This window comes from Lepidochelys olivacea, assembly GCF_965140295.1.
Source record: "Lepidochelys olivacea isolate rLepOli2 genome assembly, chromosome: 5".
Lineage (NCBI taxonomy): Eukaryota > Metazoa > Chordata > Testudines > Cheloniidae > Lepidochelys > Lepidochelys olivacea.
This window is the reverse complement of record NC_140415.1, coordinates 25,758,079-25,785,758: the sequence shown is the minus strand read 5'-3', so window position 1 is coordinate 25,785,758 and position 27,680 is coordinate 25,758,079. Positions and strand designations below refer to the sequence as shown.

The following is a 27,680-nucleotide window of genomic DNA, read 5'->3' as shown; positions in this document are numbered from 1 at the left end:
AATAGTTGACAAATAAACTGAGATCCTTAATTTTCATGATTTTTTTTTTAATTCTGCTCATAAAACTGTACCTGTTTGTTCTATTTCTGAAAGTGGAACAAAACATGTATTAATGTATGAAATTCAAAAGGAATATCTATAGGAATAAAAATTGCTTATCTTATGATTGTTGTAGCATGTTTTAAATAGATGTGATGAGGCATAGCACTATATGCGCTCTAATGAAGAATCTCAAACAGAAATCGTAGTGAAAGCACAAGAAACTCATTGGGGAGATAAAGAAAGAAAATGGTGGGGGAAAGAAATGCTCAGTTTTGAAATACTCCTTTCACGTCTCTTTTTATAAATAGAATTAAATACACACGATCAAAAAATAGGCAGAAGTCATCTTTGTACCTGTTACTCCTTTTTAACTTTAGCAGCTAGTCAAAGTTCAGGGCCTTGTAAGTTGTTCTAGTTGGGAGTAGAAATTGATGACTGAATCTTATTCAGTGCAATCTTGTCTGTTTACAGGGAATGTACAAAGTTCTGCTTCTCCAAATGCAGGAGAAACTAAAAGCAAAAGTAGTAATTTCTTAGTTAACAGGCCTAAACCTCTTTCAGTCAGGACTCCTGACTCAGAACCTCTTTCTAGGCTTTTCCCAGGGTCACGTCTTTTCCTAGGGCTTACGGACCGGTGCTTGGCTTTCTTGCTCTCCTTCTGAGGATATGTCTACATTGCAACTGGGAGGTGTGATTGTAACATATGTAGGCATTCCACAAGCAGAGCTCCACCCAGGACCCATACATGAGTAGCTATCCCGTGGTGCCACAACTACACTGCTGTTGTTACTCAAGGTCGCTTTGATTTAACTAGATGAAAGCTAGCTTGGGTATGCATACATCTGCTACAGTCACACCTCCCATTTGCATTATAGATGTACTCTAAGTCCCGCTTAGGCCAAATCTATGTTACAGAGTTCATTTGACACAAGTTACATTGGCATACTGTTGCCAGCTTTTGTATATCACTTGGGTGCATGTACACTTGGCTGTTGGTGTCGTTGCTGTGCATTCTCACACCAGATGGTTGAATCAATGGAAAATGTGGATATCCCAGCATTCCCTGCACCGCCATCCAGTTCAATGCTTTGTTAAACATTTTTGCAGTGCTTTGTGGGATAGCAGCAATTTACCCAGGGATTTCTGAGAACTAAAGGTCAAGTTCCCATCCCATAATGCTTGTTCTATCTCATAACTTTTGTACTGTTTTTTAAAATTCCCACAGTCCTACGTGCTGCTTTTCAGTCTCTGCCATCTGCCTGACAGAAGCATGGACCCTGTAGAGCACAGCAAAATTTTAATGACCATTGCTAATACAGGATGCACTATTCTCCTTTGTGGAACTTGAATGAGTATTACTACAAGTGAGGATGTGATGAGGAAAAAGAGATGAGGAATATCACAATAACTGGATGTTGGGCACAGTGAATAAAAATGTCAGGTTACTGCTGGCATTCATGGACTAGTTCCACGCTGTGGTTTGCCACTTCTGGGCCTGAGAAACGAGCAGTGATTGGTGGGATCACATTGTAATGCAGGTTTGGGATGATGAGCAGTGGCTGCAGAACTTCCAGATGTGAAAGGCCACGTTCCTGGATCTGTGTGCTGAGTTTGCTTCAGACTGAGTTTGCTTCAGTTTGGGTGGTGAAACACTGGAATGCGTTACCTAGGGAGGTGGTAGAATCTCCGTCCTTAGAGGTTTTTAAGGTCAGGCTTGACAAAGCCCTGGCTGGGATGATTTAACTGGGAATTGGTCCTGCTTCGAGCAGGGGGTTGGACTAGATGACTTCAGGGGTCCCTTCCAACCCTGATATTCTATGATTCTATGACTTTGAGTGCAGGACACCAGAATGAGATCTGCATTGACAGTGGAGAAGCAAGTGGCCATCAAGTTCTGTGGGTTTGCAATGCCAGATTGCTGTCCGTCAGTGACCAATCAGTTTGGAGTTGGAAAATCCATAGTGTGGGCTGTTGTCATCCAAGTTTGCAAGGCCACTAAGCATTTCCTGCTGCATAGGACTGTAACTATTGACAATATGCAGCAAATCAGAGTGGATTTGCAGCAATAGGACACATATCCCTGTTCTGGCATCACCTCACCTTGCTAGTGGATACATAGAAAAGCATCTCTTTCTGTTGTTTGTTACGAAAGTGCTAGTGGATCACGGCCGACACTTCACTGATATCAGCATGGGCTGGTCAGGGAAGTTGCATGAAACTCGCATCTTTAAGAACACAGGACTTTTCCAAAAGCTATAAGAAGGGGCATTCTTTCTTGACCAGCACATTACCATTGGCGGTACTGAAATGCTTGTAGTGATTTTGGGGGACTCAGCATACTCCTTGTGCCCCAACTTATGAAGTCATACACTGGCTACCTAGACATCACCAAAGAAAGATTCAACTACTAACTCAGCAGGATGACTGTTGAATGTGCTTTTGGTAGATTGAAGTGTTGCTGCTCTTGTTTACTCACTAGCTTGGGTATCAGTAAGGCAAAAATACCCATCATCATAGCTGCATGTTGTTGTGTACTGCCTGATATCTGAGAGGCAAAGGAAAAAAGGCTGCCGGAAGGGTGGAGGGGTGAGGTGGACTGTTTGTCTGCTGAATTTGAATAGCCAGACACAATGGCTATTAGAAATGCCAACCATGTAGTCAGCTCAGGGAGGCTTTAAGAGTCTATTTTAGCAGTCAGCCACGCCAGTATTATGTGATGCTTTTATGAACTAGTGTGCCTTTGAGTGTATGGTGAGTTACTGACTCCCATTATGAATTCTGTAATGCAGCAGTTGTGCTTGGAAGTTAACAAATATATTGAGTTTCCAAAAATAGAACCTTATTATGTGCAAAGAAACTGGAAACAAAATTAAAGTGCAAAAACACAAGGTAAAGACATTTTATCAGCGCTGTAACAGGGTAACCAGTACTGTAAAAATCCAGATAAACAATAAACGTTTACATTTACATATTAAAAATGTATGTTTGTCATGTTACGAAATATGTAGTGCATTGTGGCTGATCTTGTGGTTTTCACACATTGTTATATGTATGGTTACGATTCTCCTCGTTTTTCCTCTGGCATGGAGTGGTAGCGGTAAGGGTTCATACCATGCTGCAATCTGTTATGAAGTGTGTGGAGGGTGGGGGAGAGAGGTAGGGGTGTGTGTGTGTGTGTGTGTGTAGAGTAGTGACCAGGGATTAGAAAGGCTGCTGAGTCTGGGGTCTTTGGACATGTAGATTGATAATGCTCTGCAACATCTGAGTTGCTTAGCAAACCCTTGATATCCTGGTACACTTTTCAATGCACCTTTCAGACCTTTTGCCTCTCTTGAAGCAACTGATCTCTTCATTCTTGGTCCTTCTCCATGGCCATATGGCTCCTTCCAACCCCTTTTTTCATTGCCAGTAGCCGTAGAGGACTGGAGGATCTCACAGAACATATCCTCCTAGTCCACTTCTTTCTCCTCTTGATAAGGTCAGATGTTCAGCGGGGGTGGAGGGAGCATCTCTCAAGCCACCACACCAGAGGGCTTTTGATTAGAGCAGGTACCTTTTAAGATTTACAGTCGCAACAGAAAGGGAAAGATAAGTCTCAACACTCCCTTACATTATTCCTCTAAATACCTTTAAAAAGAAATGCCAATTGTCACTGTAGTTTTGGAGTGCCTTATTACCGCACCGCTCTGTAGGTCAAACCATGGTGAGCAGGCCCTGAAGGAAGAGGGTGTACTGTTGCATAGAATGTTTTAGATGCTATAGAGGGAAAGTGTGGTGAATATTGCCAATATCTTTGCAGGCAGTGGTGATTTTGGCTGATATCTCCCTCCTGGGGGTGACCAATACACAGAGAGACAATCTTCAACTGGTGTTCTGAAGCCAGCCCAGGCCCATATGCTGCTAGCCTATTTACTGTAATGGTGGCAGTGCAACTCATTGCAGAGTGGTGTGGGAAAGTGTCCTATTGCAGGGGAAGAAACAAACTACAATGCCTTGAAATGTTTGGGAGACTATTCCAGAGTATCTCCATGAAAGTTTCATCAAGATCACTCAAGGATAAAAGGGACATTCTTGTTCAGATAACCAAAGTATTCCATGTTGTTAGAGGGCTTATTCCTTCACCCACTTACTTCCCTGGTCCTTCTCGCATGAACAGAGAGCAACAATACCCGAAGTCCAAAGGTGCAAACAATTCGATGTTTATTGGGGTGAACTTCCAGCAAGCATGATTCCAGTTTCCTTCCTTAGTATCCTCCTTCCCAGCTCTGACACCACAGAGCCTTACACCTGTGTCCCTGTTCCCATTCCTACCCTTAGCCAAACATGATTCTAACTTCCTTACCCCCATTCCCTGTTCCCATCTCCCTTACCCACATGCCCATGCCCACCCACACCCACACCCACTCACTTCCTCATTGACTACAGATTATGTAGTAAAACTTGAGTTCTGCTTAGCTATACCTTAACCAATCATTTTCCTGAAATTTAACTAACCAATCCTAACATATTGTAACATGATTATGTAACCAATTATATCCCACCACCTTAATTAGTTTACACCCAGCAAAATTAATTATAACAATCACAGAACCAGACAGAGATTATACAGACAAACAATAGCAAAGTGGGAACTACAATGACAAGACAACACAGAAGTGAGGATTTCACATCCCAGCTATTGATAAGTGAGTTCTTGCCAGACAGGATGCTATCAAACTAAGTTTCCTTTTACATTTTCTAGGCACTTCCCTTTCTCTGGAGGTGATAGGAACTATCAGGACAGGATTGTATTCCTAACAGCCGAATAGCACCTTATTTCAGTGTGACTAGTTTGGAATGTGAGGATGTGACTGTTCGCTTCCCAGCTTATGGCTGCCTCTGCTGCTTAGCCAAAGGCTTTAGCCTAAGAACAGGGCCTCAGACTGTCACAGTAAGAGAAGGCCCTTACACCAGCAGACAGTGATTTTGATTCTTTCTTTTATACCTCTATCACTAGCCAAGTGATAAGAATACACCTAAATTCTTAGAGTATAGGCCTTTACAGACAGGCCTGAATATGTATATCCTAACACATGTGGTCCCCTGTCCAGCCCAACAAACCAAAGAATGGAAGTGCAGACACCACCTCTGCCTTGTTCTTTTACCTCTCTGAGCGCAGGACAGTGATTGGATGTGGATTGTGTATTTAGACTATTATGCTACTTATTAGTAAAATGTTAGAGAATAATTTTTTTTTCTAACATATTACAAGTAAGCCATCAAAAGTCAGTGTTTGTTCTTTATACTTGCAGATGGGATGGGCACCATTTTTAAATGGGGAAGAAGGGCAGGTGGGCAGCCAAGGGAGGAAGGGAGATGAGATTTTTGGGAAACAAAAAGGTAAAAAATTCTTACAAGGCATAGTGTATGTTCATGGTTACCAGGGCTCAGCTGCACTCACCAGGTGGGGCTGGCTTGAGTTCAGTGGAGTTCGATAACTCCTGACTCACCACATGGTTTCAGTCCCCCTCTTCATCGCTGCCACCATCCCTCCACCTCAACATGTGCCTTGGGGGTCTCTGTCTCAGGGTCCCACAAAGTATCCAGTCATAGGCAGGAGGCTAGTGGGCTCTCCTCCAAGTATGGCATGTTCTTCATCATAGAAGAAGCAGGTCTGTGGAAGTACCAGATTTGTTGTTTGCATCCCTTGCCTTCTGGTTTGCCTACTGGAGTTTCTTCACTTTCCCATGACACCACTTCCATCCACGCTCTGCCCCCATTTCAGCATCCCCTGTGCAATCTGCACATAGATGTCTATATTTCTTTGGCTGTTTCTTAGCTGGGTTTGCACAGTCTCTTCTCACATGCTGAGATGCTCTGTGACTTCTTTCCTGCTTCAGGCAGGAGTTCATCTGGTAGTCTATATGCATGCTTGGAGCCAGCAGGGTCAGATGCTTGCAAAAGTGAGCTAGTGGGTGTGCTCATCAAGCTAGTCAGTCAGGAAAAATCATTTCAGAAAGACTGTAGGGGTTTTAAAGGGGGGGGGGGGGGCGGAATGTGGCTTCTGGTTTCTCTAACCTTGGGCAGTGGAGTTCAAAATTGTGACAGGATTGGCCACTGTTGCAGCAGTAGGGGCATCGTGGGACAACTGCTGGAGGACTATTAGGGTCAACACAGTTGATGCAGTATCTACACTCACAGTGCATTGACCTAAGTAGGTCAACCAGGCCTCTGCATTGCTCGGGGAGGTGGTGATGCTATTGAGTTGCTGTAATGGGGTGCATATGGTTGCAGAAGACAAATACAGGGAGTCCTTGGACTTAGGACACACAACGCAATTCTGAGGAACGAATTAAGTCAAAACCGCTTTCCCATAGGAATCAATGGTATGAAGAGGGGATTGATTCCTGAACCAAGGCTTGACACACTATTTTCACCACAATAACCCAGTTTTTTGTATTAACTGAATTATAGATGACTAATGTTGCAATATCAGTGTATTTACTGTACACTGTATTTTGTAAACAGAATTCAAATAAACATATAAACTCGCATATGCTGCTCAGAATGCCGGCAACACAGGCCCTGAAAGCCAGGGAGAACGGCACACTTGCTAAGCCTCCGCCAATCAGTGTTCAAGCTTTCTGATTGGCTCCCGGCCCCGGGCTCAGCCAATCAAAAATAAGCAGCAACAACTACCCGGCAACAAGCTACCCTGCTGCCTCAAAGCCAATCAGAAGTGACCCCTTCCAGCTCCATACCAGTATAACACAACCAGGGAGTGATTTCAAGTGAACTTTATGCAAATCGAGCATCGTAAGGGCGAAACGGGCAGTCAATTGAAAAGCAGCGTAAGTGGCGTCCGATGTAAGTCGGGCATCGTAAGTCCGTGGACTCCTTGTATAAGAGTAGAGACATGCACAACTAGGTCAATGCAAGTTGACTTAGATCAACTTAACTTTTTAGTGTAACCCAGATCTCAGTTTCTTATCTGCCCTTCTCCAGCTAGTCTTTTCCACACCCACAGACAGACCTGGTCAAAACAACACCCATTAGAACCCTCTGCCCACATGATCCTAGTTTCAGGGCAGACTCTTTTAGGCTTTGTTTTAGGTGTGGCCTCTTAACTGTCTCTTACAGCTCTCTTATGTTCACACCCATTCAGCTCCAAATTGGTTTTAACTCAACCCTTAACACAGTTTAACTCAGCTCAAAATACACCTATATGAGGTGGTGAGCAGTCAGTGTGGAGTTTAACAATTTTCTCCTATTTCTTGGAGCAAGCATTCTGTAACTGAAACTTTGGGGTTTGTTTACTATAGGTAATTTATTCAGTTCAGAGACACCGTCGTACGCAGGTGCAGTGGCGAATTCTTTTAGAACAAGCATTCTACTTGGAGGATGTGGCGAAAAATGAAACCAGTACAACTCGTCAGTTTGTTCATACTTTTCAGTTCCAAGAACCTGAAAACAGAATTACCCGATATTTCTATACACCAGCTGTTGGTAGGTGTTGTCATACAAATGTTGAGTACCTAAATGACTATAACTCATGCTTTCCTGTAGAGAGCATGGCATTTTTTCTCCTGTGTGAGTAATATTCATGTATACTAGTAGCAATAGGCAAATATACATCCCTTTGTGCTTGTGTGATGGAATAGACACGCTCCCTCCCCCAGTTGCCAAAAAGCAGTTGTATTTCTGATGATAAACTTAACGTGAAGGCAAATTAAGAGCACTTAGATACAACATAATGGCCACCTCCACAGAAATTCCAAAAGATTTTTCCTGGACACTATAGGAACAAAAACAATTTGCAACATTAGCAAGCAACACAACTAGAAAATTATCCAGCAATAACTCATTCAGTGCAGGTCATCCTGCCTTCCATAATCTGTAACACCTTAGAGAGGGCTGCCTTCAGCTCTCCATACCTTTAAGTTGGCCCAGTACCATTGCTGTGACTCTTCCACCGTCCTCTCCTAAAACAGTTGAGGGTATGAGGAAAAGATGTTGTTTTCTCGCTGTACCAGACAGTTGGAACCCCAGCCCCATTCTGCTCCTTCTTTAGGAGATGCCTTCTCGTAATCCAGCTTCCATTTCCAGTTTATCAGGGAACTAACCCACTATAGAATGATGCATTGTGAACCTGCCAAAGTGCAACAACATTAATTTAATAACCTAACCTACTCTCTAGGTCCCTGAGCTGTGGAGAGAGAGGCAAAAAACCCCATACCAGGCCAATCTGGCAATTTGGGGAAAATGTCTTCCTACTGTCAAAAAGGTGACTAGCATGATGCCCACAACAAGGGGCAAAAACCCAGTCTTACTCTTATTCCAAAGGGAGGAGCTGCTGCTCCTGGATGAAGAATAGTTCCTCAAGCAAGAGGAAGGGTTAATAAGCCCTCCCCTTGGGTGGCAGGAGCCAGTAGTCTTATTTGGCAGCATTCTGATCAGCCAGTCAGCTAAGGAGTACCTCCCATTTCACCTCTCCAAGCCCATGAGGAGGAGATGAGAAGAAAGGTGGAGTGCACTGCAGTCATTAAAGGAACCCAAGGTTTTCTTTCCTTTGTTGGCCCAGACACAGGCTCCCCAAGTCTGGGGCTGTGAGTTGTGGGAAGCACTAGCTAAACTAGCAAAGACATGAGTTATAATTATGCTAACATATATTGAAGCATACATCTTATGCACAGAGAGTATCTTCACAGTTGAATATTTAATATTCAACCATCTTAATTGAAAAACTGAAAATCAGTCATTGCTCCAAATATACTGTCTAATTCCTATAAGCAATGTAAACCACAGAATCTTTGTTTTTGTTTATTTTTTGGATGGAGTAGTTCTTCCTGTTACCAGCCCAAAGTTTATACATGTATGCATACTTTATTTTTAAACGTGAAATTGCCTTTTTCTATATATTTGTTGCATTGTTTCAGAAATAATAATTTACGCCTGAGACAAAGTTACAGGCATCACAAAATCAATGAGTTCTTAGATTACTATCTCCACAGATTCCACTCTTAGTGCAATTATGCTTGAGATAGGATTCTTTTCAGCTAGCCATGTCAGTTGGCACCGTGCCTCAACAATACTATTTTGAAAATTTCCATCTCTCCCTATTTCTTATATAAATTGTATTAATCTGCTATTTATTGGGTTTTTTTCCAGAATGGTACTGGGAATGTCTCCTTCGACCATGGTTTTACAGAATTCTTGCTATTGTTTTGGCCACATTCTCTGTAATTGTTGTGTGGTCAGAGTGCACGTTTTTCAGCACTGAACCTGTTCTGTCCTTGTTTGCTGTCTTCATACAATTGGCAGAAAGAACGTACAACTATATTTACATAGAGGTCAGTTTGGAATGTTCATTTAATAATCTTATTGTACAGATTTTAGTTCCTACAGTAATGAAAGAGACCAAGTTTATTAAACTTAGCCCTTGTAATCTATTATCTATGAAAAATTAACCTCTGACTACTGAACCACAGAAGCTCTGTAAGCTACCCAGGTACTAAGACTAATTTGGTGGCAGTGTCTCCTCTTCTGTGCACCACTCTATTATAACCGGTGGAGTCTGACCCAATTCAGTCATCTGCAGGAACATAAAACTGGAGTAACTTGATCTAGTTATGTAGACATGGGTTGTTGGCATGGTATATGGGACTCCTCATTCTCTTATCATCTGGGCTAGTTTCTTTTTCAAGGTTCTCATGTGTGCAATATTTGCTCTGAATATACCAAACTGCCACCAAACGGCAAGTCCGTAGTCTTAGGAGCTGTGAATTACTTGAGAGACATACCTCATAGGAAATGAGCCCAACATATGCAGACAAAAATACATGAACTTTAAAATGCCTATTTTATTATTAGAGGGTCCTGTATAAGTCAAGGAAGAGCTTCCAAGCTACTTATGGTAGTGTAGTATTAATCTATTTCTTTGTTTGTTCAACTCATCACCATTGTCTAATTGCAGTTACCCGATTTAACTGCAACTATATCAGTAAATGCAGCCTATAACATGCTTTATTTTACACTGTGGAAATAGGAAAGGAGCCCTTTTAAATCCTTCTTAGCTGTTTGAAAATACACTTCATACTTTTGCAACTTAGTGGAGCTAACATGTTTGTTTTTAAACAATATGATTTCATTGCTGTATTTATTTAAGTACATCTTGTATGCAGTACATTGACAGCATTGTATATAGGCCTGTATAGGCTAAATTTATGCATTAGTTATGTTGTAATTCCATGACACAATAGAAATAAACAATTTTGCCCTGAGTCTTTTGTTGCTATAGGCTAGTATTGCAGGAGTTATTCTGATATAATTATAAATTTGAAAGAAATAGTAAAAAATGAATATTTTGTTTCTAGATGGCTTGCTTCCTTACCATCTTCTTCTTAAGTATCTGTGTTTACTCAACTGTCTTCAGGATTCGTGTATTTAATTATTATTATTTAGCTTCACACCATCAGACTGATGCATATAGTCTCCTTTTCAGTGGCATGTAAGTACACCATATATTTTGTGGGTGTGTATATATAGATTGTTTCTGGGACTGCCTCTTTTTAAATAATAAATTAATTTTAAATCAATAGTGTTTCAGATATAACCCTTGATGATCAGATAGGTGTAATTTATTCAGCATTTCATCTTTTAAAAGCCACTTCATATCTAGTTGTGATATTATTCTTTAGATTTTATTTTATTAAGGGGGGAAATTGCTTAAAAGCTGCTGACTGTTAAATTTATACAGGTTATTCTGCCGTTTAACTCCACCATTGTGTCTGAATTTCTTGGGTTTGACTCACATGGATTCATCCATCTCTCACAAAAACACTCAGGCAACTGCATATACGTCAGTAAGTATAGAGAGAATTTATCTTGATGCAATATAGCTTAACAGTCAGAAAAACAGTTATGAAATGAAATGTTTACTGTATAAACATAGTTCTTCATTTTGTTGCTTACTCAGTATTAAAGCAGGATAGAATTAATAACTCCTGAGAGAATTCTGTGCCAAAAAAAATAATTCTGTGCCCAATATTTTAAAGTTCTACATATTTCATTTGTCAATAAATGTGGAGATACCCTGCACATGGATTTGGTGGTGAGACTGCACCCAGCCCTGACACAGCACAGGAGCTGGCCCTCCCCAGATACACCCCGGGGCCCTGTGCCACGTACGCCAAGATAGCAAGCAAGAGGGACAGAGGCATGCATGCACGCCCAGCCCTGGCCCCCGATTTTGGTGTGGGACATGCAGGCTCAGCCCAGCAGGATCCAAGTGAGGAAGGGCTTAGGGTGAGGGGATCCAGGTGTGGAGTGAGAGGGGTCTGGGTGAGGGCAGTTTGGTGGGGGTTCCGGGTGCGTGGGGGAATCTGGATGCACAGGGATTCATTGGGGGTTTCCAAGTGCAGGGGGAATGGGATTTTGCAGGGGGTCCAGGTGAAGGTGGTTGGGGTTCAGAGGGGGAGTGGGGTCTGGGTGTGTGTGACTTACCGGGGTGGCCTGGGTGCTGGGGGAATGGGGCTTGGTGAGTTGGGGGTCTGGTTGCAGCTGATTGGGGCTTAGTGTGCTGGGGATCCTGGTATAGAGGGTTCGTCAGGATGGTTCAGGGGCAGGGTGTACCCTGCGGTGATTTACCTCTCCACTAGCTGTTTTAGGCGCCCAAAATGATGCACCCACACAGCTGGGCAGAGGCGTATGACCAGTTTTGCAGCTTCCCTTTGCTTCCCTGTCAGAAGTCATTTTTTCTGCAGGGAAACAAAGAAATCTGTGGGGGACATGAATTCTGTGCACATGCAGTGGCACAGAATTCCCCCAGGAGTAATAGAAACTGTTCTCCAGACTTATTCATTGGGCAAGGTCAAGATACTCATTGTCCCTTCTTATCATTATCACTGGCAGGCTTGTACTCAGTTTGACTCTCTGAATAGTGTGTGCTGTGCTGAGCTAAATGAGTGCAACTTACTTGTAACTTCCAAGTGATATTTGTTTTTGCACATGGACTCCAAATTTGTAGATATCAGTAGCAAATATAAGTTGAGAATGAAGATAGTAAATCTGGTTTTTGTTAAGCAATCAGTGGTTTGACATTGGTAGAATTATCATTTTGGTGGTAGACTATAATCTTGTGGGCGTAGTTTATTTATTGATTTAGATTGAAGACAAGATTTCTAACCATGGCTGTATGTGCCCTAAAATAATGAATCATACAATAAATGCAATTAAATCTCAGCTGCATTAAAATCAGTTGCACAGTAGGGCTGTCTGTTAATCACAGTTAACTGATGCGATTAACTAAAAAAAAAAATTACTGTGATTTAAAAAAAATTAATTGCAATTAATCGCATTGTTAAACAATAGAATACCAATTGAAATTTATTCAATATTTTTGGATTTTTTCTACGTTTTCAAATGTATTGATTTCTATTACAACACAGAAGAAAAAGTGTATGGTGCTCAGTTATATTATTTTTATTACAAATATTTGCACGGAAAAAACGACAAACAAAAGAAATAATATTTTTTCAATTCACCTCATACAAGTACACTTTCATGATAGAGATTGCACTATAGTAACTTACAAATGTAGATTTTTTTTTTGTTACATAACTGCACTCAAAAACAAAACAATGTAAAACTTCAGAGCCTACAAGTCCACTCAATCCTACTTCTTGTTCAGCCAATCACTAAGAGAAACAAGTTTGTTCACATTTACAGAGATACTGCTGGCTACAAAAGTGCCATGCGAACACCTGTTCTCAATTTCAGGTGACATCATAAATAAGAAGCAGGCAGCATTATCTCCTGCAAATTGTAATCAAACTTGTTTGTCTGAGCGATTGGCTGAAGTAGGACTGAGTGGACTTGTAGGCGCTAAAGTTTTACATTGTTTTATTTATGAATGCAGTTATTTTTTTGTACATAATTCTACATTTTTAAGTTCAACTTTCATGATAAAGAGATTGCACTACAGTACTTGTATTACAGGGGTGGGCAAACTTTTTGGCCCGAGGGCCACATCGGGGTGCAAAACTTTATGGAGGGCTGGGTAAGGAAGGCTGTGCTTCCCCAAACAGCCTGGCCCCTCCCACTTCCCGCCCCCTGACTGCCCCCCTCAGAACTCCCCATCCATCCAACCCCTCTTGCTCCTTGTTCCCTGTCCGCCCCTTCCCGGGACCCCTGCCCCTAACCGCCCCCCCGGGACACCACCCCCTATCTAAGCCCCCTGTCCCATGCCCCCACCCCCCAGAACCTCTGCCCTATCCAACCACTCCCTGTTCCCCATCCCCTGACTCCCCGGCCCCCCCGAACCTCTGCCCCATGCAACCGCCCCTTCCAGGGACTCCTGCCCCAACTGCTCCCCGGGACCCCCTGCCCCTTATCCAACCCCCCAGCCCCCTTACCATGCTGCTCAAAGCAGCATGTCTGGCAGCCGCACCACCCAGCCAGAGCTAGACACGCTGCCGCCCAGAGCGCTGCCCACGCGGCGGTGGGGCAGTGAAGGGGGTCAGTGGGGGAGGGCCCAGGGGCGAGCCTCCCTGGCCCGGAGCTCAGGGACCGGGCAGGACAGTCCCGTGGGCCGGATGTGGCCCACAGCCATAGTTTGCACACCTCTGTTGTATTAGGTGAATTGAAATATACTATTTTTTTTTGTTTTTACAGTGTAAAGATTTGTATTCAAAAATAATATAAAGTGAGCACAGTACACTTTGTATTCTGTGTTGTAATTGAAATCAATATATTTGAAAATGTAGAAAACATCCCAAAATTGATTAACTCATTTTTCATTTGTCAACATTCATTACAAATTAGTTATTACAAATAGAGTTATGTAGATATTTAGAGAATGGATAACTTATTGTATTGTGACTGGGTCCTATGGGTGCGAAGGTGGTAAATTCTAGACAGAAACAAAAAGAATGGATGCAACTGTCTTATCTTTGTACTAATCAGTATTTTTCTCTTCAGATAATGGGCTCCATGAGAGTGTTGTCCGTCATTGCAGATGGGTTTTATATATATTATCCCATGCTGGTTGTCATTCTCTGTATTGCCACTTACTTCAGGTGAGTAATTGGCAGATCTGTAATCCTTTGCATTTATAATTTACTTAGCACTGATTTCAAAATGTAAGACATTCTTTCTCTGCTCCTCCCCACCCCCCCCCACTCCCCCGCAGCATCATGTTAACTCAAACTATTAAAAATGAGACTGTAAGTCAGTTTAGCATTTTAGAATCTGCAGCTTTTAGATAGGAATACATTTTTTTTTAATTCTTAAAAAGCTGAATGATTCAATAAAATGTTGAACCATTCGCCAGAGCTCAGCAGTCTGAAAGTGCAAAAGTTACATTAAAAAGTTTTTCACACCATGAATAAACTGTTAAATCTACTTAAAAACAAGCAGATATTCTCTCTGAGAAAAGAACAACAGTTGTCACCATGGAGAGAACACAAAGATGGTTTCAGGCCTCCTGATTCCAGGGTCAGACCATTCCCCAATAAAAGTTAGAGCAGCCTTCTCATGTGGTTGCCCATGACTCCATGAGGCTGTATTAGCAGCCAGAGGTCACTGTGGCATAAGGATACCTGGGGCATGACTCCTGCACTGGAAGCCAGAAGTGAGTTTACATAGGCTCCTCTATAGTAACTCATCCTCCATTACTTATCATCTACACAGAGGGGAAATCCTCAGTGTTTTTACAGTAGTATCAAAGATTTGACACAGCAGCTATAATTTTGGTACTTGTGAGATTACTGCAAGCAGGTGCATTTCTTCTTTTAAGTTACTTGCAGTAGTGATAGGAGGGAACACTTCTAATAAATTGTAAGCATGCTTCCATTCTGCTGTATTTCTGATTTAACATAATTGAAAGGACTTTTGTGGGGTGATGCATGCCTTTCATTCACAATCTCAGTCTAAGTACCTCCTTAGTGCTCTGAATTTTCATCTTGCTTGCTCAGCAAAATAAATTATGTCCTTTTTAAAATGTAAGTTGCCAGTATGGTAAGCTCTTCTCCCTGCATTTTGGGGATAGCTAGCTTTGCATGCTGCAGTGCAGTTAGTTTCAACTTCATTTTTATGAATTAAAACTTTTTTCTTTTATCCTTTTTGTTTTTGCCAGCTTAGGAACTCGTTGTTTGAATCTGCTGGGGTTCCAGCAGTTCATGGGAGACAATGAAATGACCTCTGACTTCATTGATGAAGGAAAGGAGTTAATCAGAAGAGGTAATATGGGTAAAATCAATGTATCTAAAATTTTGTGATAAAACTGAATATTGTTTATGGCTTTTTAGTACTTAGACCCAAAATCTAAAATTGCAAGGATCATTTTATAAACTAAATGTCATATTGGTTTAAATCCCACACCTCTCACAATTTGCACACTATAGGGCTTCATCAGTACCTGAAAGAGAGTCTAAGGAAACCTTAGATGCTGCAGGAACCGGTGTTTGTGATTCAGTAGGCCATAGTCTTCTCTTGGAATCCACACTGAACTAATGCCCCAACTTGGTGGTAAGGGGTAGTGTAGAAGTGAAGTTTTTCACATGAGATCCCAGTTTGTGATACCCTTCGGGGTATTTCAGGGCCACTGTGATTCTTAATTAGTTAAGATTTATAAAGCTGAAATCCTCAGCTGGAAGGTGCTATAGTAATGTGTAATCGGTTTTTAATAAGTTACGTAAAGACTTTGTATCAATCATAAAGTATAAAATGAAGTTACTTGTACTCAATTTTTATTGGAAAGGTGCATGCACCGCCACCCTTAAGCAAGCAATTATGACACCATGCATTTTACAAAGAATCTCTTTTGAAAGGACCCTTAAACATCCCATCATTAAGTTTACAGAGCTGAATATTGATTGTCATTGTCCCATTAGTTCATTTTTAGAACTGCCAGGCCTTCAAACAAAAACAAAACCCTTGTGTATTTTAGGTAACATTTTAGTTTCTCTTTGACAGAGATCCTTCTATCTGGCACATCGTTATAATTTTAGATTGATTCATTCTTCTTCCATGCCCCATCTGTTGATACGCCATGTTGTTAAATATTGGGGAAGTTCATATTAAGCTTCATTCAAATTTATAAAAGTAGGCAAGTAGTTAATTTAAAACTTCAGTGTTTTTCCTCAGGTGAGCCCCTTCGTGAAGAATGTATTGGTTTTGATTAAATTTAATCCTTTTAAGAGTATTGGTATAATTTTATTCCAGTGCCTTTTTAATCCTTGGTGCTTTAACTGTTGTATAATCACTGATGGTTTTTATTACTCTGTAGTTTAAATACAAATATGGTTCCTTTTCTAGAGAAAAGAAAACGGCAAAGGCAGGAAGAAGGTGAAAATAGAAGAAGGGTATGAGAATATTTTAGAAAGTATTATACTAATTTTCTATGTACTGTATGTTGGTATGTATTACAACTTTCCATTAGGACCTTGGTTTTCATTCCATTATAACACTAGTGTGGAATTTGGCATATAAAGTCATAATCCCAGAAGAAATATGTCAAAATAGTCTATCCCCCTCCAGTCAATTCATTATTGTAGTCTACAGGAAATGAATTAGTACCTATGGCATGCTTTTCAAGCCCAAACACTATAGAACTTTATTTTTTTAATTCAACATGAATTAAAAATAGAATCTGGTTTATTGCAAATCTGCAGCACTTAATTTTACATGTTTTCTTCATGTGTGTATGTGTTACATTGTCACTGAACTTAAATTGACATGAAACATTTTGGTCTTTCCAGACCATTTTCAATTAATGGTTCAGAAAGGTTGGGTAGTTTTTATTCTGCAGACTAGAACTGAAGATCTTGCTCTGTTGTAAATGGGTATATTGTCTTCAATGGAATTATGCCAGTTTACGCCAGCTCAGGATCTGGAACCACTGAGCTGACTTTGAGCCATATTGAATGTAATTAAATAGTTTCCAATTGGTTTTAATAGAAATTGAATCCGATCCTGCCTCTCTTTTACATAAACCAGGGGTTTTCAAACTTCATTTCACCACAACCCCCTTCTGACAACAAAAATACTACATGACCCCAGGAGGGGGAGGGAACCAAAGCCCAAGGCCTATAGACCCAGGTGGGGGGCCTGTGAAGTGAGCCCTACCACCCAGGGCTGAAGCCCTGAGGCTTCGGCTTCAGCCCTGGGCAGTGGGGCTCAAGCTTGAGCTTTTATCCCCAGAAAGTCTAATGCCAGCCCTGGCAACCCCATTAAAACGGGGTCGCAATCCACTTTCAGGTCCCGACCCACAGTTTGAGAACCGCTGATGTCACTGTAATATTTTCATATTAGAGTTTACAAGAACTTTTACTGTAAGCATCATATGACTGTGTGGCTATTGTATTATCCTACCAACAGGGGGCATCTCATTTCTACTGCATTGACTATAGAGATATTGAGCATATTTTGTATGAATAGATTTAATACGAAATTAGTATAACTATGATACAGCGGACCCTCGCTAGAACTCGTGTCTATATAGTGCAAATTCGCTTATAACGCTGTCACAGCCATGGATCCCAAATTTAGTAACTTTCGTTGGCAGTCATGATAACGCGGTCCTGGCTATAACGCAGTACTGCGCATGGATCCCGAATCCTGCCTTCTAGCGAGGATCCAGTGTACTTACTTTTAAAAAACTATTGGGTGGGAACAATTGCTAGTAAAATATATTTTAGAATGAAAGGGCACATTCTGATTAAAATTTTTTAAATTGAAGAAGACACAGGCACACAATCTCACAGCCTGTACTCAGTAACACCTAATGTATAAAGTTACTGCTCCTCTAGTTTATTGTGTGAGGGTGAATATCCCAAGATAATGGATCTAGAATTTCAGAGGATTCCAGATATGATCCGAGTAAGTAACTTTGTTCATATCGCTGATGGGGTGTATTTTGTTGATTTTGTTTTTTGGGTCAGGAATGGAAAGAACGATATGGAAACAGCCGAGAAGATTCCACTAGAAATAGAAATGTTCACCCAGACCAAAATGAATCTAGTTTCTCAGAGACCAGTGCAAGCAGACGTAAGTAATATGCTTTTTTCTATACTTTCTAAAACCTTCACTAGCATAATTGTAAAAGTAGCAATAATTTGTTTTCTGCTTATCACCTCAGCATGCTGAGTTTACCCCTTTTTGTCTCACGAAGCCATGCTGTTCACTCCAGGAGGGACAGTAGGTCTCCACGGGGCTGGCAATCTTTGATATTTCCTCTTTCCACTCCATGGGAAGGTTCTGAGAATAATCACAGATTCCTAGGTCATTTATTGGACTCTCTGATTTGACCTGTAGTCCTTAACAATTTGAGCCGCTGTTCCCAGCTGTGGGATTGACAACTAAGGGCTTATCTACACATTTGGCTAAATCAGCACTGCTGTGATCGATGCAACTGTGTTGATTTGACCCGCTAAGTCGATGGGAGAGCACTTTCCTGTCGACATCTGTATGTCAGCTCCCTGAGAAGCATAAAGTAAGTCAGCGGGACAGCATCTCCCGTCGACACAGCACGGTATAGACACTGCTGTAAGTCGATCTAAGTTATGTTGACTTCAGTTACATAACTGAAGTAGTGTAATTTAGGTTGATTTACAGCTTTAGTATAGACCAGCTCAAAGTGGATTGTTATACTGTGTTCTGAGAGGTAGGGATGCTTGCAATTTTCTACAGAGTCTAAGATTTTAAAATCTGTAACCCTTCTAGTTGCCCAGATAATCTTTCAAATGTATATTGTCACAGTAATTAGATTTATAGAATATTAATTAAATATACTGAATATATAACCTATTATACAAACTCGTAGATTACATTTTTTATAATGTGTGAAACTACCATATGTTAAGTCATTTGAAGTGATATATTTCTTGAGGGAAAATAGTAAAATATTGGTCAAATTTTCAGTGGGCAGGTAATTTGTTTTTATGCTTATTGGAGAGTTTTACCCATCTTTTTTTTTTTTCTTCACTTGTACATATTTCTGAATTTTTGCATGTTTTACATGTTTGCCCATGAGCTTCTCGGAGCTGAACACAAATAATAGTATGCTAATTTATGAAACAGAAAATACAGCTGACCCATCAATACAGTGAAACTGAGTATGCACAAAGTGCTATTAAATTAATAAATATATTGAGTAGAGAGAGATAATTTTCCCATGTAACTACTTTCAATTATAGTAATCTTATGTGTAACTATGATAGGTACAAATTTTGAGGAAGAAATGTGGCGGGTTATCTCTCCACCCCCCGCCCCACGTGGAAATCCAATATTTATAATAATTAACTGAAATTATTTTAACAAGGAGTCCAATGGCTCCTTAAAGACTAACAGATTTATTTGGGCATAAGCTTTCGTGGGTAAAATACCCACTTCTTCAGATGCATGGAGTGAAAATTACAGATGCAGGCATTATTATACTGACACGTGAAGACAAGGGAGTTACCGCACAAGTGGAGAACCAGTGTTGGCAGGGTGGATGTAGTCCACTCCCAGTAATTGATGAGAAGTTGTCAATTCCAGGAGAGGCAAAGCTGCTTTTGTAGTGAGCCAGCCACTCCCAGTCCCTATTCAAACCCAAATTAATGGTGTTAAATTTGCAAATGAATTTTAGTTCTACAGTTTCTCTTTGAAGTCTGTTTCTGAAGTTTTTTTGTTCAAGTATGGCTACTTTAACATCTGTTATGGAATGTCCAGGAATTATTTTAATGATACCCAAATAATATGCAGCATTCCAATATTATAATGGGAAGCACACCAACTGGTATTGTGAAGACTGCATAACAGATTGCATTTTAACACTTGTTCCCAGTCATTAATAACTTTTTGAAATTTTGGCATTTGGGTTGATTTTTTTTTTTTTCCCCCCTGGCATGGTTTTTGCCCAAATGTTTGATTTGGATTTGATTTGGCATTTGTTTTAAGAAACATAGTTTCAACCAATATTGTCTAACTTTTGAATCATGGTGCAGGAGGAATATATTTTTCCAGTTACAAAAGCTCATAATTTTAAACTCTGTGTCAAAATAGGTTTAACTGAAAAGTGCTTTGAAGTTTTCTGGTTAGATTTGGCAATCTATACCCAGTGTTGGCCCTTTTGAAAAATTGCAAGTTGTACATGCAGAGTGAGTGCATTTTTTGCAGGGGTACTGGTTGGAACTGTGAGCATCCAACTAGGATTAACCAAATATTGAATCTAGCTATAGTCAGGCTTACTTTTTGAATGACTTACAAGTAATATGTATATTAGGTTTGTTTGTTAGAGAGAGAGCATTTATAAGACATGGGATTTTAAGATGTTTAATGATATTTGCTTATTCTATACTTTTTTTAAAAAAATATTCAGCTGTGTCTAAGTATACCAGGTCAAATGGCAGGACCGAAAGGGACAGAATAGAACTCCTCCAAGATGCGGAACCTTTGGATTTTAATGCGGATTCAGTTAGTGATGATCCTCTTGATCATCCTCTTGACTCAGGAAGGTGAGAAATTTTCAGTTTTATCTAAATGAAGTGTTTGGACTTATTATGTCTTTGATCCATGGCAACTATATTCAGTTCACAGGTGTATCATTGATAAACAGAATTCAGAATCTCCCCTAGTTTTTGTGTCTTCAGATGACTAGGGCAGTATTTGAAACCACTTGAAACTTAGTGCTGGTGATTTCTTCTTCATCTCCCAAACGCCTAATGGGTCAGACTTATTTATTTCAGTCAATATTTTTGACATATATGTAAAATATATTGGATACATGTGAAAAATTTATTTCATAGAGGCAAAAGTGAAGGAGTCAGCTTCTGTGAAATCCTGTAAAGAATTAAGGACATTGCAGGGGCTGACTGTGGCTCAGCTAATTGTTTCCCACGTTGCTGGTGATCTGTAATTAGCAGATGATGAAGCAAAAAAGGATCATGAATTGTGTTGGAGAAAATAAACAAGCAGAAGTGAAAAATGTGTGTGTATATATATGTGTGTATATATATATATATATATGTAGCCATGAATTTTTGCTGTTCAGTCATAGTTACTGAGTTCATGTTCATCAACTTTGCATAAGTTCACATGAGCAGAAATTCTGGCACTAGTGAAGTTAATTGCAAAACTCCCATTGAGTTCAATAAGGTCAGGATTTCATCCATGATTGGTACCTAACTATAGTCTTGTAAGTTACTAAATTTGTTTACAAAGACACAGGGCCAAATTATCAAAAATCTCATAACGTGAAAGTGTGCTATTGAGTAGTAACTCATTAACTTGTACTCTCTAACCCAGTGGTTCTCAACATGGCCCCCTGGGGGTCTGCAAGCCCTTTCAGGGTGGATGCAGGGCCCCACAACTGAAGCCCTAATCCCCAGCACCCCCCGAGGGGCTGAAGCCAGGAGGTGCAGGGCTGAAGGCCTGATCCCTGAGCCCTGGTGCTCTCTGTGGGGCAGAAGCCCTGAGCCCATGGGCAGAGCTGGGGACATGGAGGGCATTGCCCCTCCCGCTCCAACTGCAGCGCAAGAGCATGGCAGTTCCAGGGGCAGCCCCACACCTCTCTTCTCTCCTTACCCCCTGGCCAGGTCAGAGGTGGGAATCCAGAGCCAGGCAGTGTGGGGCAGCTGTGGCTCTGGCCGATGCCATGGAGCAGGCAGCGGCAGCATTCCCTCCTCTCCTGCTGGTGCCCCAGGTTGAAGCTGCTCCTCAGCTCCCAGCCCCCTTTGCTCTCGCAGAGGCAGCCAGTAAGAGCCCCCCCTGGAGGGGAGACCCGGCTCCATGGCTGGCAGACCCCTCTGGAAACAGGGACTACAGGGGAGTTCTCCCAGCCCACAGCCCCTAATATCCCTCGCCCTGCACCCTGAGCTATGCCCTCCCTGCACCCTGAACTACCCATTGCCCACACACAGCCCCTAGTAACCCTCTCCCTGCACCCTGAGCTAACCCCCTGCCTGCTGGCTGACTCAGGGGTTGGAGGTGGCACTCCCTCCCTGGTCTCTGCCATGTGGAAGTGTCTCGAGCCCCACTGGCCCCTGCCCCCGCAAAATAGAAGTCAAAGTACCGCCTATGCCCAAGACGCCTGCCCTGAGTGCCGCCACCCCTCCCCTGCTGGGCCCTGGAGTTTTTATAGCATTTTGAGGTGGGCTTCAGAGAGAAAAAGGTTGAGAACCCCTGCTCTATCCCATGCATCATATAATTTACACACACATAATTCTTGCACTTGTCAAATGAACACAGGACATTGTATAATGCATTATTTCTGCTTCTTTAATATGTGTTTTCATCTACTTGCTAAACCTGTAAAATTGAGTAATTTTCAATGGGTCTAGCAGCCAGAATGAACTAGACTCTAACACACTTGTTTTAAAACAACTTAACCAATTCTGTCTAAGCAGTAAGAATTTTTTCTCACACCAGTGTAAATCAGGAGTAATTCTCTTGAAACCACACTGGTTAAAACCGATATCAGGGGAGAATCAAGCCCTGTGTTTTTTTCCATGGCAGCAGTTTAAAGCATCTTAAAACATGTAGAACAGTGCTAGAAGGGCAGGTCCCTGCTTTGCGTCTGTTCAGGATTATTAGAGAGAGAAAAACACAGTTGTGATGATCTTTTCAATATATTTGTGTTTTTAAGTCTTCATATATTTGGCTACTAATTTGGGGAAACATATTTTTTCCCCTCAAAAGCTGCTGTTCACCTCTTAATGGTGTTGGGTGGTGCTATTTCACTGGATATCATGTAGACTCTCTTGCTGCTTATCCAACCTGAAAACTGTCAGATACCAATAAAAGTATTTTTCCTTACAATTTAACAAAAATATAATAGTCTTTGGTTTCTTCATGGCTAATAAGAAAGGTAGTTTAGAAAAAAAGACCTCCTCAAATATGTTTAAATAGTCTCTTGGTCACATGATATTTAAAAGATTTAATTTTGGATAGCTAACTGCCATGCATAAAATTCTTATACACATATTTTTTAGATTACGAGAATTTCAATTTTAGTGTAATTTTATTGTACAGATTTTTAATGTATTTATTTTATTATATATAAGTGAATAAAGTGCATTGGGATCATCCAGGATGAAAATCACTCTAAATGTAAGTTATTTTGCAGTTTAGATATTTCATGTGGCAAAATGGGCAGAATAGATTTCTTTTTAATACATACTAGATGTGACTTTGCTTCTATATGTTACTGATGTTTTCTTTCTTTCCTCTTCTCTTATACAATTTCTTTATGTATGTCCTACAGGTATCAGCCTGGTGGAAGGTATTTATCAATGTCACGAAGCCGAATATTTGATGATGTCTAATCCCTTCATAGCTTATGAAAACTTAATAGAAATCAAAGTCTGCTACTCATTATTTGGAAAATACTGTTTGTAACATTTCTGAACCAAAAAAGACATTTTTCTCTTTAAAAAAAATTGTGGAAAATAAAGGAACAATAATAGTTAGAAATGCACCTTGTATAGTAACTCACTTATCACGGCTAGAGTATACTTGTATTAACAGGCATTGTTACACAGTGTGGAGTGTTTTTTGTTTTTGTTTTGTTGTTCTTGGGGAGGCTATAAAACTATTTAAAAATCCTAGTTTAGTTAGTTAAAGGTGAATCTAGACTAAATTTTATACATGCAAATAGGACTCAAATTGAACTGTAACTTAAAGGTTTGGGATGGATTTTGTTGTTTTTGTTTTGTTTTTAGTTTTGGAAGGAATCGGTTTTTTTAAAGATGCTCTGAGAAATATAATATAGTTTAGTCATCCAAAGTGAAGTTAAATGAATTACTGTATTACACATTATTATTAAACATCTTGCTATTTGAATTTTGAGCCTGAACCGGAGTCCGCTGAAGTGAAAAGTCTTCCATTGACTTCAGTGGCCTTTGGATCAGGCCGTTTATGAGTAGAAGGGATCAAATGTCAATTCTGTATACACACGCTGGCATAAAATGTGGAAGGCTTACACATCAGTCATAGAATTGGGATTTTTTTCTGTTTCAATATTATATGCAGATAAACAGTAGCATGTGTAATTAAGATTAAATATAAACATAACTATTTTTGCTATCAGTGTCATTCAAGTATTTGTGCAATGACAGGAATGCATTCTCTAAGGTCTGGTGGCTGTTTAAGAAGACTTTTTACAGTAGTAGCAGTTGAAAATCTTTATGTAAGAGAAATTTTAATGTGAAATATATCCATTTTAAATTTTAAATGTTAGTTTTTCACAAACTTCTAGCACAGCATAAAACTCCTGGAGCTTTCCATTTGAAAAAGTGAACTATGTAGCATGAATCATTATTGGTAAATGCTTTTGACATCCCAACTTGCCTTGCACAAGGTATCTGTGTTTTTAAGGTGCCTATATTTTACAATATGTAGGCTTTTCATTGCAAAAAGAAGAAATGCTTATTTTATGCAAATAAACGCCATCAAAAATGCCAATGAATAACAGTGGAAAAAATGCTGTTATGCAAATGATTTTTGGGGAAATATGCTCAACTTCAATTTTGCTTTGTTTGCAATTTTCAGCCAAAGGTAGGTTTTAAGTTGACATTTTTTAATCACTTAGGAGTTTTCTCATTGCAAAGTGGGGGTGAAAGCTGAAGCATTAGATCTCAGAACTATTTTTCTTTTTCATACTTGAAAGATGGGCAACTCCTAAAGCATCTAGAAATGGAGTTACACTGAAAAATAGGTTTTCACAGATGAGGTATTCCATTTAGTAATAGTCTGTTTTCTAAAATCTGTGCTAATGTGATTCTATCCTGCTTTAATGAATAATAATTCAGAAGTTCAGAAAATAATGCTACTTGTCGTGTATTCTCTGCTGATTTACAATGATTTGAGTAACTATTTTGAAGGATAGTGAAATTCTGGTCCACTTCTATAGAACCCATTAGATAAATAAATAGACATATAATAGCAGATTAAACTCTGAATCCTTTCTTTAGATACATGTACTGTTCCTGCTGAAATCAGTGGGAACCTCATTTGCATCCAAGCGCATAAATTCTCTCTTAAAAGTGGGCCTGTGAGAATTTTTTTCAAAAAGCATTCTGGAGTTTGGGGAGTTCCTGCTCTTGTGTGTGTTTTTTAACTTTAGAAATCCAGGTCTTCTGTGCCCTGGAAGACTGATCATTGGAGAACTAATGACATCACCAAAGACTAAAAGCTGAACAATTGAGAGGAAAGAAATTTTTATTCATACTGTTTAAAAGTTCGTCGGTCTTTATGTTAACACCTATTTAACTCCAATAACAAACATTTTGGAGAAAGAATCTTTATTAAATTATTTCTATCCCTCCTCTTCAATCAAAGTATGATTACTGAAAATACACAGGCTCTTAGGCACATTCTCCTCCTCCTTTAAGTCTTCCAGAAAAACCATGCGAGACTAGATTTGGCATTCCAATTTTTTTTTTTATTTTAAAAAAATTGATACCTAAAGACCTGAACGCTTGTTTTTAAACTTCATAAAGAAGCCTTCCTACCCCCTCCCCCACCCCCAAAGGCACAAGCTCTTCATTAATACGTTACAAGTCATATTGAAGGGGCTCTATTCTTAGCTCCACTGCTGTTAAGGAGAGAGAGAAATTCGAGGACTTCAGTCGCTCAGACCATAGGTTAGAGGTTTGTTACAGGAGTGGGTGGGTAAGATTCTGTGGCCTGCGTTGTTTGGGAGGTCAGACTAGACGATCATAATCGTCCCTTCTGACTTTAAAGTCTATGATTCTGTGATTCTATTATAAACTTCACAGAAGGAATGCTGGATACTCATGAAGAGCCTGATCCGCTTGTCATTGTGCAAGTAGAACCTAGCCCTAATAAGAGCTGCTCTTGCTATCATTTAAGTCAATGGAAGTTTTCTTTGAGTTCAGTGGGAGCATGGTCAGATCCATATAATAAGAAAATGAGCTAGACCCCATGTCTGGATTCCCACTGATAATTTTCAAAGTGGAGCATAAGGATTTAGCCAGGTGACTCTAATGTTAATGGGACTCCGGTGACTAAAATACAAACCCCAACATGGAATTTTAACCCCCTAACTGTGGTGGGAATTTCTTAGGTTTTGTGGTCTACTCCAGGTGATGATGCAATGAACTGATTGTCTAGGGATTGTCCATAACGCATAGGAGTAGTTGTATCATTAAAATGTTGCTTTCAGCGTTTCCCTAGGTTTTGATTTGTTAGCTAGATGACTGGGGTGAGATCCTGATCTCATTGAAGTTAATGGCAAAACTCTCATTGACTTTTAAAACCAACGGTTGGATTTTTAATAAGCGTTCTTGTACTAATTAATTTACACTCTGAAAAAGAATCCTGTATGGTTTCCTGTGAATGTAAACCTGGAAGATTTATCAGTGTTATCATTTTGTGAGAGGACGCAATTGTGTAAGTACATGCTGTTTACTGATATAGTAATTTATTTTACTTGGTAAATCTCACAAATATGTACCTATTATGTTCCTGCACCGCTAAGACTCAAAATTAGAAAGTCCAAAAATAATTGCATTGTAAACTGTACCGTGATTTGGCAGACTGAACAATAACATGTATTTATGCTGCCACTATATAAACATACTTATATGCAACTAAAGAGTATGTAAATCATATTTTCTTATAAACTAAAATGTCACTGTATTAAATTACAAGTAATATACACTTCCTATCTTGCATCATGTTTTTCACACGGTTTGATTTATAATTGTGAAATATGCCAAAAAAGTAGCAAGTTAAATAGAAACTATGTTTGGATGCTGTCATGTCAGTGATGTACTAGTAAACCCATGCAAATTTTGAATACATTTTTAAAAAATCAGAATGCGCAACATAACTGTACTAATAACCCAGAACTGTTGTGTTGTGTGTTGTTTTTTTAAAGTATGGGTAGAGAAACTGTTACAACCAATGAAACTTAATGTCTTTGCTAGACATGAAAATCTGTATTATCAGGTGTTTAAAAATGGGTGTAGAAATAGCTACATTCTGAAGTGAGTTCTGTGCACTTTATATTAGGTCTGGCGTGTAGCATTCAAATGTAGAGAATCATTTAACAATTTGGGGAGGAACTATAGAACTTCGTTTTTACTGTATATTAAAACCAATATCTAATGTTGGGGCTGGGGAGATGTAACATGTTATCCCTGAGGTACAATTTTAAAGTGCTAAGGAAAAGGTCTTTTTGGAACAAACCTTATACTGCTGTAATTCACACTACTGAAGAATGCTTAATGTCTTCTGCATTTGTGTTTGTTCAAATAGTAGTCATGTAAATTTAAGTAGCTATGATTACAGTATTAAGAGAACTGGGGAGAAGCTGCTATTTTTTTCACTATTTATGTTCTTGCGATTGCAAAATATAGCCCTAACAATTATTTGTACAATTGAAGGTGTAATAATTGTGGTTTTCCACTCCAATTCAGTGTAATTATGGTAACTTGTACTTTTATTAAATTAAACCTGGAATATTGTAGCTGTTCCATGAGAACAAGTGAAGGTTTCCTGTTCTTTTCTTTCACTATCACTGTTAACTACTTGAGACCTAACGTGCACTTAAAATATTAGAAGCTTATGAAAGAAGTTCTCATTGATTCATTCATTATAATCAAATGAATATATCGTAATTGTTAACAAAAAACACTAGTTTTGAGGCTCTGTAT

General features: G+C 39.8%; 1 protein-coding gene across 1 annotated transcript in view; it reads left to right on the top strand.

The window, feature by feature from the left end:
* The window catches only part of LMBRD2 (LMBR1 domain containing 2), a 55,651-nt gene extending 28,969 nt beyond the window's left edge, over positions 1-26,682 (top strand). Inside the window, exons 9-18 of the mRNA XM_084628466.1 lie at positions 7,344-7,527; positions 9,190-9,371; positions 10,395-10,528; positions 10,778-10,883; positions 13,999-14,096; positions 15,155-15,258; positions 16,336-16,382; positions 17,961-18,066; positions 20,381-20,516; positions 23,264-26,682. Coding sequence (XP_084484592.1) covers positions 7,344-7,527; positions 9,190-9,371; positions 10,395-10,528; positions 10,778-10,883; positions 13,999-14,096; positions 15,155-15,258; positions 16,336-16,382; positions 17,961-18,066; positions 20,381-20,516; positions 23,264-23,324 — 1,158 coding nt within the window. The 3' untranslated portion in view covers positions 23,325-26,682. The remainder of the gene's footprint in view (positions 1-7,343; positions 7,528-9,189; positions 9,372-10,394; positions 10,529-10,777; positions 10,884-13,998; positions 14,097-15,154; positions 15,259-16,335; positions 16,383-17,960; positions 18,067-20,380; positions 20,517-23,263) is intronic.
* The last annotated feature ends 998 nt before the right edge of the window (positions 26,683-27,680 follow it).